Raw genomic sequence first — 17,762 nt, 5'->3', positions numbered from 1 at the left:
CCTTAGTAAAATGCTTTGTTCTCTCACAGCCCAGTTTCTGGAAGATTCATCTTTTCTCATTCTAGACTAACACTAACATGGTTTACATTCTAGGAAGATGGTTAAGTATCCTAATAAGCCAAGATTTAAATGGAAGAATTCTAAGCCTTACGCCTTCTATTGTTGTTTACTATGTGGTCCCTGACTTCATCTCAATGGTGCAAAAGGCAGTAGCCACCATATTTCCCTAACCCATAGGGGTGTGGTATGGATGAACTCACCAGTGCAAATTAAAAAACAAAAATGATTAATACTAAAATGTTAACAGCTTCCTGACTCCCACAGAAACAGGGTTGAACATGTCAAGAGGATGAGTTTTCTATTCTGAAATATCTTGTGTACTCCTCACACTATTAAATTTACAGTCTGCTTAAGTTTCAGTGAATCAGCCTACTTCTACATTTAAAGGCCCTTGAGGAGAAGAGACTGACAATTATAGGATGGTTTTGGATTGTAAATGATTTTTAAGCCATTGTAGCATCTCTCCCTTAGCAGAGAAAAAGAGAGGGAGGGAAGGAGGATGAAAAAAAAAAGAGAGAATAGGGAGAGGGGGAGGGAGAGAGAGAGAGAGAGAGAGAGAGAGAGAGAGAGAGAGAGAGAGAGAGAGAGAGAGAGAGAGAGAGAGAGAGAGAGAGAGAGAGATCATGTTTCTTCTATTTGAATGTTGAAATCAAGCTTTTAAGATTAATATCATGGGGTAGAAAGATAAGGAAGACATATTACACCAGAAAACAAAATGATTTGCTCTTAATGTTTTGACTTGCCTTTTTTATTTACTACATATTAGAATTTTACTATCACTCTACTGACTAGTGCAAAATTCACAAGTCCATTTTTGTACACCTATCCACATATATCTTACAAAAGGCTAGAACTTCATAACTGTATTATAATGAACTCCAGGGTACTTTAAAAGTTCTGAGGTATGAGGGCTGATGAATTCCAAAATTATTCCAAAGAATTAAGTTATTTTATTTTTGTGTTTGAAGGGAAAAAGAAATGTGCAAAAGCAATGGAAGAAGTTAAGCAATGTAAAAGCGTTTAAAGAATTTGTAATACTTCAAAAACCAATATGCTACCATTAAATTTGGATAAGAATCTACAAAAGGTCTAGTCATGAAATAATTTTTGCCAAAAAAATGATGCATTAAATGAAATTGCCTAGCCATTAACTTAGTCATCTCATGTCAAATGCAAACTTGACCATAAAATGCCTACAAAATGATGGCACTTTTTAATCCAAGTTGAGGAAACATCAAATTATCCATTATGCAAGAGATCAAGCTAAGGAATTTATAAAGAGGCTACATTTTACTTTTTAGCATTTATTTAGTACCTTAGTAATTTAAATTGCTTTGCTACAGAATTTATAGTAATTGGCAGTTCATTTCCATCTTCATTCATAAAAAGTAATTTGTAGAGCTTCTTATCTGCAATTAAATAAAAAACCCTTCAGCACTTTGAAAAAGTTTGTTATGTAATGGGGGACATATTAAAAAAAACAAAACATTAGCATCAATGGCAATGGGTTTTTGTTTTAATTATATTGAGAGTATATTTTACTGCCACTACCACAAACATTTTGAATAGAAGTATAGTAAAATATTTTTGAACATTGGGTGGGGAAGGGAAGCTATTCACTTGATATACCAAAATTAAATACCAGAATTAAGTGGTGGGTAGGAATTTCTCTCTAGGACTACTTCACTGTTTTCTTTTTCTCAGTGGTGGTTATTAATGCTGTGCTTAATGTGAAGAAGATCTAAATTCAAACCCTAACACTGGCCCTTAGAGGCCACATAACTTGTGGTAATTTATGTAAACTCTTTCAGCCTCAATTTACTCATCTGTAAAATGAGGGGAGGACTGGATGGTGTTTAAGGTCCCTTTCTTTTCCAAATCTATGATCTCCTCTCAAATATTTTTTTTAACATGTAATCTTTTTCTAGTCATTTCACTCTCACTAAAACAAACCAAAAGATGCAAAGTTTCTTTCCTTTTTTTTTTTTTTTTTTTTAAAAACTAAAACCATAGTAGATATTAGTAAGTGCACAATCTTAACATGTCCTTGGATAAAATAATACAGATGCTAAAGGATTAAAACATACCTACAGTACATGTAGCATGAAAAAAATCTTTAGCATAAATCTACAATCCTATGACTCTGAGCTAAAAGGGACCTTAAACAACATCCGTACCAATATTCTTTTTGACAAATGAGGAAAGAGTCCCCAGAGAAGTTAAGTAATTTGGCAAAGATCACAGAGTAAAATGGCAGAATTTGCATTTAAAACCAAGTACTCTAACTTCAAATTTAATACTTTCAATTTCACCAGTGAGTAAAGACAAAATATAGAAGTAGAAGCACCTGTATCCTACAGGATCATCTGTCAATACTTCATTTCTTGCTGGGAACTATTTCATTCTCAGTGCAGTGAAAGAGTGCCAAGTCATGAGATCTGAATTCAAATCACAGATCTGACATATGTCACTTGTATGATTTTGGACACCTCAGTTTCCTCATCTGTAAAAGGAGAGGGTTGCATTAAATGGCCTCTAAAATCCTTTCTTGTATAGAGTTGTGACCCTAATTGAACTAAAAACATCTCCTAAGTAGGCAGACACCTAGATCTTTAACCTTGAAGCTCTCGTAGAGAGCAAATATGCAGTTACACTTTTCAATATAGAATTTTAAGTAACTTCAAAGATTAAACAAACGTGTCCTGTAGGCTATGCTGTGATGGTCAATAGTTGGCCTATCACTTACACTACTCTACTTGGACTGCAGCTAATAACTGATGGTGAAAGTCATAACTAATCATAACATTTATCTTCCAATATGGATGGATAAATATACATTGTATATTCTACTCATTAAAAAAAAAAAAAAAAAAAAAAAAAACTTGTCCATAAAAAAGATATAAAAAATTTCCCTTTCTAGCTTATTTCATTACAAATTCTAGCTTGACTTATTCAAGACCTATAAAGTTCTCTAGTTACTGTACTATAGATTTAACAATTCATTTGTATGCTATTCTCCTCCTTTCTCATTTTATTGACCTCTAATTTTTTATTTTTTGTGTTCAAAGAATTCCCTTTCAGAATATATGCCCTTTCAGGCACTTCTTCTAATACACACCATATATTAAGTTACTTTCAAGGGGGAAAAGCAATAGTATCATTATTAGGTGAAGATTCAAAACTGTCCCCCTTTCTGGCACTTTGGGTACAGTGTGTGCGTGTGTGATATTCAACCTAGTGTCACTAAAGTCAAAAAGTTTAATTTCTGGAGTATATAAAGAAAAAATATAAATAAAAAACAACTGCCTACTCCATTTTTTCCTCTCTGCTCTCTAGCTTTTAGTTTTGTTTGTCCAGGTGACACAGAAGATCGAAAACAGTAGTTCTCAGATGATGCATTATCTCAAATATCAAAGGTCACCAAAGGGTACAAATCGGTAACTCTCTAGAAAAGGCTTTAGTTTTTTTTTTTTTGTTTTTTTTTTTTTAAGTGGGTCAGATTTAGTTTCATGTAGGTTGTTTGACACACTGGTTTCTGGCATCACAAGCACTGGTCTACAGGATACCACAGAGCCTTTGTGTCCCTTGCTGACACTACAGCATTGTGTTTTTCTATCCATTAACCAAGGATAAATGACCTAGATATTGTGCCTATTAAAGCTTCATTTTTCTTTTGCCCTTTTGTTCTTTAGTGTACCATATTATCACATGCTGAACACATTTTTAAGTATTCTCAGTCTCTGATGCCCTTTTGAGGGGGTAATGCAGGGGGTTTTGTGTGCATTTCTGTAGTTAGCTAGAGTGAATAATGTGAAGGTAATTCAAGATTTTTCTGTCTATTCAAAGACAATCAGTTCAGAGTATTACTAATAGCTAATCTAGTATAAGAGGATATATCAAGAAACCATACAAAAGGCAGAATGCTGTATTGGCATCTATTGCAAATACAAAAAAATAGAGTGAACACCAGTTGTGATTTCCCTAAATACTACATTCTATAATTACATCTCTGCATATCATGGGTCACTTTTATTAAAAGTATCATTACTACAGTTGGCAGCAATTTACATCTTATCTTACATGATAGCAGTTTTCAAAGAAAAAATAAAAGGACATCACAACAAAGAAAAACAATACATTTACAAAGTCATGTCTGTAAACTTCAAGGCTAGTTTAGAGTTGAGGTAATGCTGTTTAGCTTTGTGGCTAAAGTAACAAAGTCCTTTAATTTAAAAAAAGGTACCTGATTCTCTCTCTTTTTCTTTTTTTTTTTTTTTTTTTTTTTTGTTTATACCAGTGCATTACAAGATCATGAGATAATTGAACTGTAGTTTTATCCTGTAAGAACCTTCTCAGTGGGTTAATTTCCAAAAGGTACTCTTCACATTCAACAGCTGCCTTATTATTGCTGTGTCTCAAGACAGAGACATTCACACTATCTTGGAGATTGTCAGAGTGTGTGTGTGTGTGTGTGTGTGTGTGTGTGTGTTTGTGTATGTGTGTGTGAGCAAGTGTGGGAACTCCCATACAGTCAAAAATAATGAGCAAATATGATATGTATGGTAAATTTCATCTTGACCTTCACAGCAAAAAAAAAAAAAAATTAAAATTAAAAAATTAAATATATAACTTCATACTTCCTTTAAGCAGCACTTCCTTCTATTAGTGCCACTCTGTTACAAATTGCTGCTTTTATAATACCAATGGTACCAAAAGAAAAAAAAAAAAAAAAAAAAGCAGAGCATTATGTAAGTTTCCTTAAAAAGACATGATCACCTCTCAAATTTCATCTCTCCTAGGGATAATAAATAATGCACTGCACAAATACTTAATGACCAAGATACCTTTTGACACATCTGTATAACATGACTTAGACTTTTTTTTTTTTTTGCTACACTATGTTACAGAACAGCTTATAAAAACTAGGTATGAACATTAACTGTGAGTGTAAACAGTAGGACTACCACTTGTCAAAAGTTTTAAACACTTTAACTGTAACTGGTACTGGTTATTCATCATTTTCATTGTTTTCTATTTCATCCCCCCCATCAAGTGAGTCTAGTTCTTCACCCTGTGCTATTTCATCTTCTAAAATGGAGGAATCTGCAGTCTTATCTAGGCTTTCCTCAGCATCACTGCCTTCGAGATGTTCTTCATCTTTAAAGGGAACTCCCTCAGCTTTGTCAGCAGCCTTGTCATCACTGGATCCCACTGCATTCTGAAGTCCTGCTAATGCTGGGAAACCAGGCAGTGTCAATCCTCCCAGTCCTGGAGGTAGAAACATGGATGGGTAGAATAGGCCTGGAGCCATGGTGGACAGAAGGAAAGGATTGAAGGCTAGAGGGTTTGAGGGCAATCCAGCTGTGGCAGTAGCAGCACTGACAGATCCATTTGCAGAGTCAGTAGCAGAAACAGTATCTGTGCTTTTCTCAGAGTCTTTGTTCTCTTCTTCATTCCCATTTCCTTTCTCTTCCACTTTTGAAGTGCCATCTTCAGGTTCTCCTTGACTGGAAGCAGTAGTGGTGTTTCCAGTAGCAGCTGAGAGTGGGTTATTTAACAGCCCACCAAGTCCAAACATGTTGGGCAACCCTGCCATTCCTGGCAACACCAGAGGGAGCATGGTGGCAGGATTCTTAGAATCGCCTCCAGCAGCAGCAGCAGCAGCAGCAGCTGTTGCAAGTCCTGGAGGGAAGCCCATAAGTCCTGCCAGTTGCAGAGACTGTAGGTTCTGCAGGCTCTGAAGGCTCGTGAGATCCATCCCAGCAAACAGGCTGTTCATCAGCAGCGGGTTGATGCCTGAAGTGGAGGCAGCCGCAGCAGCGGCCGCAGCTGCTTTGGCAATTTCACTTTTTGGCCTTCTCCCTCTTCTACTTGCCCCCTCTTCCCTCACAACAGGCCCTGTCAGAAGACGGTCAAACATGGACTCTGGAACGAAACCCTAGAAAGGGGAAAGGACACATGGTCAAAGCTACCAGCAACTTTTATAAATGAGCCAGCAATGGTGTATTCCATTGCAGTACTTAACATCCTGAATGGAAGAATTTAAAACAATTAAAGTATTCATAATCTTCCTTTATTGTTGTTAAGAGTCATCTTTGAGCTCATTTCCAAGGGGATATTGAATTTCAAGTGCTAAAATTCAATCAATTCCACAAAGATTGATTACACATGTACTATCATGTAAGGTTCTATTTTGGGCTCTAGAGATATGAAGACAGATCAAAACAGTCCTTGCTCTCAAAGAGTTTACATTCTACAGCAATTAATACAAAGTCATTTCAAAAAGCAAGGCCTGTTCATATGAATCCTTGTGGATCAAAATCTAGTAACTCTAAACTAACAAATATTTCCAACTAAGTTCAATAGATTTTATGATGGTAAACATTTTATCTTCTATCTTATGTTCTCCTATTGAATGATGCTAACTTGATGCATATGTTTTGAAGTAGTATAGACCAGCCCATTTATTAGCAGCTTCCCCAAATTCAGACTGATGAGCTAAAAAAGAGAAAATTGGTTTCCAGTTAAACAGGATAAATATATCCTTGTTAAGCTGGAAGAGGACTTTGAACAGCCTACCTCTAAATGACTTCCACGTGGGGCTGAATGACTATTACCTGACAATTTCTTCTTTCTGAAATCCAATGCAAAAATTTTAATGTTCCTTGTAACTAAAGCTGAGAAAAATTAAGCTACTACTATTGTACCTGTAGTCAAATCAGATTTATAGTGTCAGTTCCTTTAGTTTAAAAAAGATTTCATAAAAACACCTGAATCTCCTTTGGTACTGGCACACACACACACACACACATACACGCACACATACAGACACACACAGACACACTCATACATTTTCTTTCTACATATGTATACAATGAGTTCATACTTACAGACTGCTTTACTATATCAGTCCAATCAGGAGCCACAGCAAACTCAGGATTTTCCTCTAACCACCTGGGCAAGTCCTTCATTGGAGGAGCCATAGCCCCACCCATCTGATTAAAGACATTAAAAAAAACTATTTTAAACTATAGATATACTTTTACATAATCTTTTTAAAATGATCTTTTTCCTATTTAGAAATAAATTACTAGGAAAACTACCTTTTTGAAATAAGAACTACTGATAGAAAATTCTTTCATAAAAATTTTTACCTTCTTTCCATTTCGTTTATTTACAACAGGTACCCTTTCTTCTCCTGTCAAGGTGTTGATATCCAATTTGTTAGGGTTTCGACATCTATGTCGTTTCTGTTTCGGTTTTTGAAATGGGGAAAACAGCACATCCGCACTCTTCTTTGAGAAAAAAAAAGAAAAGAAAAGTTGTTGTTTAGCCTTTTCTACCAAATATTCAATAAAATTAGTCATTTTCAATGTTCAGCAAAGCTTAAGGAACATTTAATAGGTTTTCAGGGCAGCCAAATGGCACAGTGGTTAGATTATCAGCCTTAAGTCAGAAGGACCTGAGTTCAAATCTGGCCTCAGACACTTAACACTTCCTAGCTGTGTGACCCTGGGCAAGTCACTTAACCCCAATTGCCTCAGCAAAAAAAAAAAAAAAAAAAGTAAAATTTTCTTGGTTATGTATCATGTACATTAAGGCCATAAATTAAGTATAAATTAACAATATATAACTATGTATATATATGTACACATATGTATGTATGTAAATAAATACATATTATGGTTAATAGGTGTCTTAATTCTCATTATTACATATTATTGGCATGATCAATGAATTAAATTTTAAATATTTAATTAATAATTTATGCTATTATAGGCTATGGCTGTTACACAATACCATACTGCCCTTTTTACTCCCAGCTCAGGCAGATTGGCCTTGTGGATATCAAGAAATAAGAGAAAGCAACAACTTGGTTAGGATAGGTTAGATTAAAGATTGAAAACTATCTGGAATATAACTGAAACTAAAAAAAAAAAAAAAAAAAAAAAAGAAAAAAGAAGAAAGAAAGAAAGAAAAGAAAGATGAAGAGGAAAAAAAAAAGAAATCTAATGGAACAGATGATCAAATTAAAAAAAAATTAGTCATGTCTAGGATGGAGTAGATCTGATTTAATAAGAACAAAGTCTAAGATTTTTTTAGCTGATCATAAGCATAATTACTTAGAAAGCTATTTAAAAGAGTTCACACAATAATGATTTACATTAATGGAATAGTTTTTAGATTGAAGCATTCCAATCAAAAAGACTAAATGAAATCTGTTAAAGAGGTTGTGGAAGAAATTTTGCACTGTGTTGGACTAGCTAGACTCTGAAAAAGAGGTTCTTAACCTGGAGCTCTATTGACTGAAGGTCTGTAAGCTTGGATGGAAAAAGAATTACATTTTTGTTTTTACTATTCTCTAACTGAAATTTAGTATTTTCTCTGCAATTTAAAAATATTATGATGAAAAGGGAATCCAGAAGTTTCACCAGATTGTCACACAAAAAAGGTTCAGAACTCTTTTTCTAAGGTCTCTTCCAACTCAGTGATTCTATGATACTTACTGGTACATAACTTGGCATATCAACAGTATAGGTAGGATGTAGTTTAAGCCAGTCAACTAAATCCTTGTTTTTAGGGGCATCTTCCCCAACCAATCTGGTCCCATCTTCTAGGTTGATGACAGGGATGCGAGTATCTGGGTCCAGCTGTCCAGGAGAGGGAATGTTCCTTGTTGGTGGGGTCTCTATATCTTCTTCAAAAGCTTTGGTCACCTCAGCATCCTCCTGTGAAAAGATGACAATTCTTTTAATTCTTACTTTAAACAAAAAATATTCCAATATTGTACCATATCCAAGGAGAATGTCACCCTAGTATCATGAGACTTCATACCTAGATAAGATAAAAGTTCCAAAAATGTTAACTTTTAAATAAGTTATGCATTTTTTAATTTCATCTATAAACAGCAATTACTGACAATGCTCCTCTCATTTATAATTCAGTCAGAATTTTCATACTTTTTCAACCTGTCACCCCTTTGAACCTCCCAACCTTTGAAACCCTAAGACACTATTTTTCTGAGACTATATTTGTCTGAGAGAGATATAAACCAAAATGAAGAAACAGTTCTAACTATGTATCTCCTCTGTAAGAATTGTAAAGATTACTTGGCTCTTTGTGGGGGGTCATGGACAAAAGCATTATGAGAAATTAATTAAGAAGTTTGCTAAAAACAAAAACTGAAGTTTGTAAAGTTAATCATTGGTGCATTTCCCAAAGTACTACTTTGTTGGCAGGATAATATTCATTGAGTTTATATAATATCACTGTGAAGTGGACTAGTTCTATTTTTTTTCAACTTAGTATATCTTCAATTGAAATTGCTGCTCTTTTAGATATAAGTTCTTTGGCAAAGTATGTACAAAGTTCAAATTTTTTAAAGAAAAAGTAAATAGCTCCTACAAAATAAATTTGTGACTGTGAACTTCCAAAATTTATGAAGATTGCCTTATTCAACCAGATATGCCAAAATGGCATACAAAGTTTCAAGAAGGAAGGCAGCACATTAGTGACAGTATGACATGTGAGGATGACATATTTAATACAATTGCCATTTTAAAAGAATACACCAAATTATAGTTAAATCACTACTTTTCAACATTCTGTTAAGTCTTATTAAGTACCTACTATTTACAGTATAGTGAGAGTATAGTAATGGATAGAATGCTGAGTTTGGAATTAGAAAATCCTGGCCACCCTGATATTTATTAGCTGTATGATCCTGGACAGCTCACATAATATCTACACCTCAGGCAACTCCCAAGGATTCATTTACTATCTTAAAGGCAAGTTTCTTATTTTCTTTTACAGAGGGCATTCACATAACTGTAAGTAACTTATGGATTCACTATTTTCAGAGTACAATAGATACCTAACAAAACATCATACTGCATCACTAGAGAATTATTATGATGCATTGGAAAGAGTGCTAGACTTGGACAGGAAACTTGGGTGAAACTTTTGACACCTAATAGTTCAACAGCTGGAAAGGACTTTGGAATTCATAGAGATCAACACCCTCACTCTGTAAAAGAAAGGTGATTCAAATTCTACCTCTGATATTTATTATCTAGGCAAGATACTTGAGTCTCAGTTTCCTTCTACATGCATAAAATAAAGAGTTTTCAACATGATAATCTAAGGTTCTGATTCCATTTGCATAAATTTTTTTCTAAGTTCTAAGGTTATAAGACAGGTAAAAAGATAGCATGAAGAGGAATGTAAAGTGGGGTAGGAGATTGGGTGGGGAGAAATATTTTCTTTGAGTCTTATCACTTAGAAAGCACTTCTGGCTCTGTCACAAAAACAAATCTAGCTACAATCTAAATAGAAGTCATAGAGATTAAAGAGTTTCTAGTACCAGCTTATAGTTTTAGAGTTCACCTAGAATAAGCTATCTAGTACTATAATTCAGTCCCCAATTTTGAGGTTAGAAGGAGTACTTCTGAAATCTTTCAGTGATAATGGCCAGTCTTTTTAATGAATCATGGTGGTAAATTAGAAGAAAGGATAAGTGTATTATACATTGATGAATTTATAAGTTCTTTTAAAGTTATTTCATAGGCAATCACTGAACTCCACAGGGAAATATATTTTTTAATCAGTAATCAATAAATCATAACCAAAGGAGAAAACATCTAAACTAAGTTGGAATCAATAAACACAGGAAGAAAAGGAAGCAGATTTCTTGGATAAGTTGGGAAACCAATAAGTCACCTCCATGATTGTCAGATAATACTTATTGCTCTGTTAACTCCCAAATCTCATCTAGTTTTTCAATGGCAACAACCAGATTTGATATCCTTAACTGTGAATCAACCAGATACAGAAACAGGAGTGCACACCGAATGAAAACTAGCTACTGGACTTACTACACTCAATGATGTCCATTTGTTGCTCATGAAAAGCAGATCAAGCCCTTCTACATTTTTCCTCCTTCCTCGCCTCCTCTTCATGGGAGGTTCTCCATCCATTAAGGAGCCATTAAGCAGATGCCTTGTGGGTGTGCGTGAGAGACCTGCCTGTAGCAGTTCCATTTGAGTTTTAAAGGCATCAGACACGGGTGTAGAGACATTAGGCAAGATAAACTTTGAAGTAACAGATGAAAAATTTGAGGTAGAACTTGTTGCCTCTCGTGAGGCCTTTGATAAATCTACAACTTTTTCTTGTCCATTTTCTGTGACCACCTGAGACTCCCGCAGTTGAGCCACCATCTCCATGAGATTCCGCCGCTTAGCAGCTCTTTCAGCCTCAATCTCTATTTTTCTCCTCCTTCTCCTCCTCTGACGAGGGATTGATAGGTTGAGTGCATCATCCTAGTGAAAAATGAAGATGTGGAGTTGTAAAGAAGAAAGCTATATCTGGTTTACTGACTGGTTTTCAAAAAGCAAATAAAAATAAAACAAAGGAAATAAATTAGCCTATTATGAATAAAAATTAGAATCTGGAAGAGTCTATTTGTATGACAGCCTTTTTTATTCTAAAAGGAACTGAACAAGTATAAACATTTTCAATTTTTAAAAAGGCATAGAAATTATTTTATATTAAATAAATAAATTCACTCTAACTTGCCTTTGACAACTGAGGAGAAGCAGCAATGTCCTCACTACCACTGATGCTAGCTTGACCAATCATTGAAAGTTCTGTAAAGGTCCTTTTCTGTAGGGGGCTGTCCACAGCTGTTGATGCATAACCAGGCATAAGTCCCTGGAAATCAAACATCTGGCGTCTGTTTACTGGCCACTTCCCTTTCAACACTGCTTCACAGATGTTATCTAATCGGTTTATCATTACACGATCCTATACAAAGGAGAAAAGAGATAATGGAATGTTGGCACAGAGAAAACTTCTGAGTCTTCTTCTAGTTAAGAACAATGACATAGAAATATTTGGTGATCATTTGAAGAATAAAGGAAAATGTTTAAAGTAGATTAGTGAATCTAGAAAGACTGGCTTGTTATGGATTAAGTCCTCAGGTAACCCTAAGACAGAGAATTTTGATTTTCTCATATGAACATTATTACAACTGAAATAACAGAAGACACATACAACTGGCTTCTCAAAAAAAAAAAAAATTACAATAAAATTTTTTTTTAAAAATTCTTCAAAAGTAGATTTCCATTGACATTTATAAAGCTGATAACTTCATATCTGGTTAGGAATATAGTTTTTTGTCATCAGGATAAACATCGAACATCTGTGTTTAGCATCTTGAGGTCTGGCACCTTCACATCCAACAGGCTGGATCTAAAAGTCTGTACCAGAAAGTTGTTCCTCATTAGCGTCACTATTAATAAAGTTCAGTATTATGAAATGGGCATCAACCTAGGGACATCTAATGAATGTCAATTTGCATTCCACACCCATTATCACTTCAAATTTCATTGAAGCGTGTACATTAAAAAATTCTAATTACAGCTTTTAGTCTACTTAGACTGAGTTGCCACAGATTAAAAATGCTTGTTACTATGAACCCTTCAAATCATCTCTAAAGCTCCTTTCTGTATTCAATAAAGCAGATAAATTTCTGCAGGAACTAAGGAGACAGTAAAGGAAAAGAATTCCTCTGAGAATATGATCTTGAAATTTAAAAACAAAATCATTTTTTCAGTATCCCTCTATTCCTCTAACTTAAGCAATGATTATTGATGATTAAGATATAAGGTCATCCTTCCTGATTGGCAGGAATAATCTACCAGTCATCTGTAGAAGCTACAACAGATGACCTGCTTTTCCCTTGAAATAAGCTTATTAAAGCAAGTTTGTTTTATTTTGCTTTATACCAGATGGCTCTATTTATTCCTATTTTATTTCTTTAGTCTTCAAAACAGAACCAAATTGAAAATGGACTTAGGGCAAAATTACTATATTCAGCAATAAAACTAATTTCTCTAAGTTTATATAACATCTTTTAGGCACAGAGAACACGGACTCAGAACCATAAAGAACCTCAGGTCATATATGCAGTCTAATTTCACAGATGAAAAAACTGAGGCCCAAAGATATGTGGTGATTTGTTCAAGTTAACAGAGGTAAAAAGAGGGAGAAGCAGGAAGTGAACCAAGTCTTCTAACTCTTAATCTCTCATTCGTTCTATCACCCTTATTGCACTGTGATTAGCTTTCTAAACAATAAAATTTTACCTACATAGCTTGCTTTTTTTTTTTTAAAGAATCATTTAACATTAGATGTTTGAGACTGAAATGATTAATGATATTCTATCCCTCACCCTACACAGAATTTAATCTCCTAAAATTCTAACAAAACTGAAACATTTTTGTAGATAAAATCCATAATTATGATTCATTATCATTACATGATCCTATGCAAAAGAAAAAAGATAAAATGAAATGTTGGCACAGAGAAAACTTCTGAGACTTAATTCTGGTTAAGAACAATGATACAGAACCATTTGGTAATCATTTGAAGATAAAGAAAACTGTTTAAAGTAGATTAGTGAATTTAGAAAGACTGGCTTGTATTGGATTAAGGCCTCATGTAACCCTAGGACTGAGTGTGATTCTGTTGACACAATAATGTATAGATTACAAGGAAATAATTCATGTTAGTAAACCATGCTATCTAAAAAAAAAAAAAAAAAAAAGAGCAAAACCTTATTACACTAAAAAGTTGTAAAGCACATCCTACAGTTTCCTGCTCCCCAATCATCCCTGGTTTGTCACCCCACTCCTTTTGGGTGGTCTGCTAAAAGCAATTTTTTTCAGGAATTTTCAAGAATCATTAACACAAAAAAATATTTTTATACAAAATTTGTAGGTGACAAGTATAAGTTCAATAATTATTTGGGGAAAATACAAAAGGGAACAATTTGGGAAACTATCCCCCACCTCATACATTCTGATCAAAAAAAAAATAAAGTACCACCAACCTTAGGCCAAAAAGAAAAAGTGAAAGTTCTTTCATGAAGGAGCTGAGCTACAGAAGGATCTCCATCCTCCATATAAAATCCATCCCGGGTCTCATCCCGGGCAGTGCTCATAGATGCATTGCTTTCTTCATCAAAATTCTTCCCCTGAGAGGCAGTTCCTGCTGAAATGGAAGAGTTGATATGCATGAACTATAAACAGGACAGTGCCTGTAACTGAAACTCAGGCAGAACAAGAATTAAGTTAGAGAAAAAAGGGTAATTTTCCAGCAATTGTTCACTAGAAGTGACAGCTATGGCTGAAACATATCATTTTGTACTTTATTTCTACTTTGAGTAATCTGCAGTAATCAGACACCAACAAGTTACTTTCTAGAGGAAATTTCTTCTGTGTCCTGATTCTATCCCTTTACCTATATAGAAGGACCATGAAAAAAATGAGTAATGATAGTATATTGGGTAGGATATTTACTACTAATTAAAAACTCTTCTTCAAAGGACCTCTCCCTGTCCTCCAATTCAAGAGGAATAGTTCATTTACTGGCATGTCATGTCTGATACACTGTAAATATAAATGCAACCTTTTGTCACTCAACAGTAAAAGATCACACATTTGTCTAAACCCATTCTTTTATGGTTTAGAATGTATGAAAGTTGTCATGTTTATACATCAGGATAACATATCAAAACTAATGAATAACTTTTAGTATTCAAGAGCAACCTGGAATATAACAAAGAAGTTCATAGGACAAAGTTAAGCATGATTCTGTTGGATAGTATGTGTCAGGGAAAGCTGTTCATAACTGGAACAAGAGAATTAGGTGTGGAGACTTTACCTTCAGGCTGGGAAGACTCTTCTGATTTATCATCATCATCTAATTTTTCTTCTTCATCTTCTTCAGAACCTTTTTCTGAAATAGACTTTGGATCAGCATCTGCACTAATTTCAATATCCTTCGTTTCACTTTTAACAGAAGATGTCTCAGCCTCACATTCCTGCTTCATGTCTTTTTCTCCAGGATTGGCTTCCTCTTCCTCAACCTCAGATTTTTCTTTGATCACTGGATGGTCAGACTCCTCTATTTTAATTTCAGCTGGTTCTATAGTCTTTTCATCTTGAATGTGGGTTGATGAGATAACTGGAGGAGTCTGACTGAATCCAGTAGCCAGTGGGTTTAAGGAAGATATACTACCTGTCCCTCTATTTTGAGCAAAGTTTTTGTGGGCATCTAAGAAGGACAACTCAGGATCATTCAAGATATGATAATCCGTCCTACTGACTCCATGTTTAGCAGCACCAACCAATAGATCTTTGTCATGTTTACCACATTCCCACCACTCTGGCAAATCCAAGCTTGGCTGGCAGAGTTTTAGCCTTTCTCCCAGCTGAGGATGATGAAGAACTTGTTCTCTTATTTTCCTCAACAGTTCTATGCGGTATAAAGTTCTAGAGGCACGCTCTTCAGTGATGGGCTCAATCATGGAAGAGAGATCGGGTGGTTCTACAACACAAAAGCAACTCTATTTATCTTGATAAAACAAAAACACTAGTTTCTAAAGTGCAACTAATTAACTTATAAACAGTATTTTTATTTGTTTGCTTTTAGTTGCTTATTTATTATTGAATAGTCTTTTCTATTCATCAGTATACCTACCGTCATCTGGCTTTGCTGGCATTCGGCATACTCGCCTACACATGGCTACAAAACAGTTGAAATATTTCTCTAAACTCTCATCAGACTTTTTGTCAAGTCTGGCAAAGGCTCGGAATTGGTTCCAGTCAAACTGTTGTTTCATAGGATCAAAAATAATTCCAAAAGTAGAAACTACACGGTAAAAATCTGCCTCTTCTCTTCTTGTCCATCTATTGAAAAAAGAAAGATATTATCTTGAATGCACCCGAATAAAAGAGATTAAAGCTAGCTGTTAGTCTCTTCCCAACCCCTACCCTTCATAAACTAAGCAATGAAGTATTCAAGGGAAAAACAAAAACTCAAGTGCTTTGGTTTTTTAAATTTTTTCATAAACAATATAATTGATGATGGGCTACATACCACCTCCTCTCCCCCCCAAAAAAAAGAACATAAAGGAAGAGCATGTGGAGGGAATTGAACAAAACTAAAAAAAAAAAAAAAACCTCACTTTTGACGTTTTTCAGATATAATAGCTTCTCTTTCTGCTTCCAGGGCTCTCACTTCCTCCCGAGGACGCCGCCTTCGTCGGTCAGTCTTCATTAGTGCCTCTTGCCTCATTTGTTGCCTTTTATAGCTGCGCTGATAGGCAGTAATGAGGCGGCGCAGACGGGTAGTCAGGGTTGAGGTGTTAGGCCAGTAAAGTTGGCCTAACTCAGCATTACTTTCACTGTGCTTGCCTAGGGGAGTGGGGAAAATTTTTTTTTTTTTAATGCCTACTTGCTTCTTTGCAATTCACAACAAAATAAGATGACTTATTAACATTCGGGCCACACTACAGAAAGGATGGCTCAGTGCCCTAAAAATGTAAAAATATAAATTAGGAATAATTACTAGTGTAAAGTTAATTACTTGAGTGTAAAAATGAAATTACTGCTTCAGAAAAAATGTATGGTTATTTGTCAAATATGTGAGTATATGTAGATATTGTACACACACACACACACACACACACACATATATATATATATATACACATATATATATATATTTATATAAATTTATTTTATATCTTACATTCTATGTAACTATATTTTTTTCAAAGGAAGTTCATGGATCAAAAAGACCATAAATTTACCAATAATGCAATGATTTTACATACTGGGCAAGAGGTTATATTTACTACATACATACATAGCAAAATTTAATCTCTATATTTGGCAATAGTTCTTGCATTTCTAATGATGCTTGATAATTATTACCAACAGCAGAAAACCCCCAAAGCTTAACTCTTTTAATCCAAATTACCCTGAATCATTCTTTTATAGATAAATCCCACTGTGTAATCATAAAACAAACATTAACAGGAATTATTTACAGGTAACAGAAAAATGCTAAATTATGGGGGAGGGAGATCAAACAGTAAGAAAATATGATTTTTCATAATGTTTAACAAGTAAGATAAAATCTAAAAAAGACAAAGGTATCTAATGTCTTTGGCATTAACATGAATCAAAATCATGCAATGTGAATTCACTTCCCCTCATTAACTCTCATGCAGTGTTACCTGTAGTGTTACCTGTAGTATGTATCTCCATAGATTCTTCCTTCTCCTCTGGAGGTGAATTTGCAAATTCCTTGGGGGAAAAAAAAAAAAGTAAGTTCTTTAGATTTTTATTTTTCTTTAGCTTTTAGGAAAAAAGTATTTTTCCTCACAAAGTTAATGTTTTATGGACCTAAAATAATTTTTTGTTATAAATATTGAATTGAGAATCAAATATATTCAAGTTCTTACATCTATTTCATCCTTGAATGGTATTCTGGTTGGTTTGTATTCAGGGTCTTCATCTTCTCGGTCAAATTCTCCCCTATTGATAATTTAATTTAAAAATAAAATAAAACTGATAAACAAGTGAACTTTACTTTCCCAAATCATAATCCATTTGTTATGTACCTGAGACCTGCTATCAAAGAGGGAAATAAATAGCACCAAAACATGAAGTGGCAAAAAAGAGAATTATTTGGTAGGGACCAGATTTATATTCAAGAGATAATAGAACAAATCAATGGCAGTCATTTAAGTGCCCATGTTAATTCTGTATAGTAAATAAAAAATATAAAAATTGAATCTTGCCAATATATGTGATACTGACATAAAGTTTATTAAAATATTAAACATCCTT

At 34.4% G+C, this 17,762-nt stretch overlaps 1 protein-coding gene across 11 annotated transcripts in view; it reads right to left on the bottom strand.

Annotated features, from left to right (window-relative positions):
• Positions 1–2,027: 2,027 nt before the first annotated feature.
• CHD7 (chromodomain helicase DNA binding protein 7) overlaps positions 2,028–17,762 on the bottom strand; it is a 224,135-nt gene continuing 208,400 nt past the window's right edge. For 7 of the 11 annotated variants that reach the window (XM_074278743.1, XM_074278744.1, XM_074278745.1 and 4 more), the window contains 12 exons: positions 17,375–17,447; positions 17,147–17,216; positions 16,091–16,319; positions 15,604–15,812; positions 14,785–15,450; positions 13,952–14,112; positions 11,635–11,862; positions 10,935–11,378; positions 8,568–8,789; positions 7,215–7,355; positions 6,951–7,055; positions 2,028–5,998 (listed from right to left, as the gene is read on the bottom strand). In XM_074278743.1, the coding sequence (XP_074134844.1) occupies positions 5,069–5,998; positions 6,951–7,055; positions 7,215–7,355; positions 8,568–8,789; positions 10,935–11,378; positions 11,635–11,862; positions 13,952–14,112; positions 14,785–15,450; positions 15,604–15,812; positions 16,091–16,319; positions 17,147–17,216; positions 17,375–17,447 (3,478 nt within the window). In that variant the 3' untranslated portion in view covers positions 2,028–5,068. The remainder of the gene's footprint in view (positions 5,999–6,950; positions 7,056–7,214; positions 7,356–8,567; positions 8,790–10,934; positions 11,379–11,634; positions 11,863–13,951; positions 14,113–14,784; positions 15,451–15,603; positions 15,813–16,090; positions 16,320–17,146; positions 17,217–17,374; positions 17,448–17,762) is intronic. The other 4 variants (XM_074278751.1, XM_074278753.1, XM_074278750.1 and 1 more) reach the window with 4 other exon arrangements.

Source organism: Sminthopsis crassicaudata, chromosome 1 (genome assembly GCF_048593235.1).
Source record: "Sminthopsis crassicaudata isolate SCR6 chromosome 1, ASM4859323v1, whole genome shotgun sequence".
Classification (NCBI taxonomy): domain Eukaryota; kingdom Metazoa; phylum Chordata; class Mammalia; order Dasyuromorphia; family Dasyuridae; genus Sminthopsis; species Sminthopsis crassicaudata.
The sequence above is the reverse complement of the archived record's forward strand: the minus strand, read 5'-3'. Positions and strand labels throughout refer to the sequence as shown.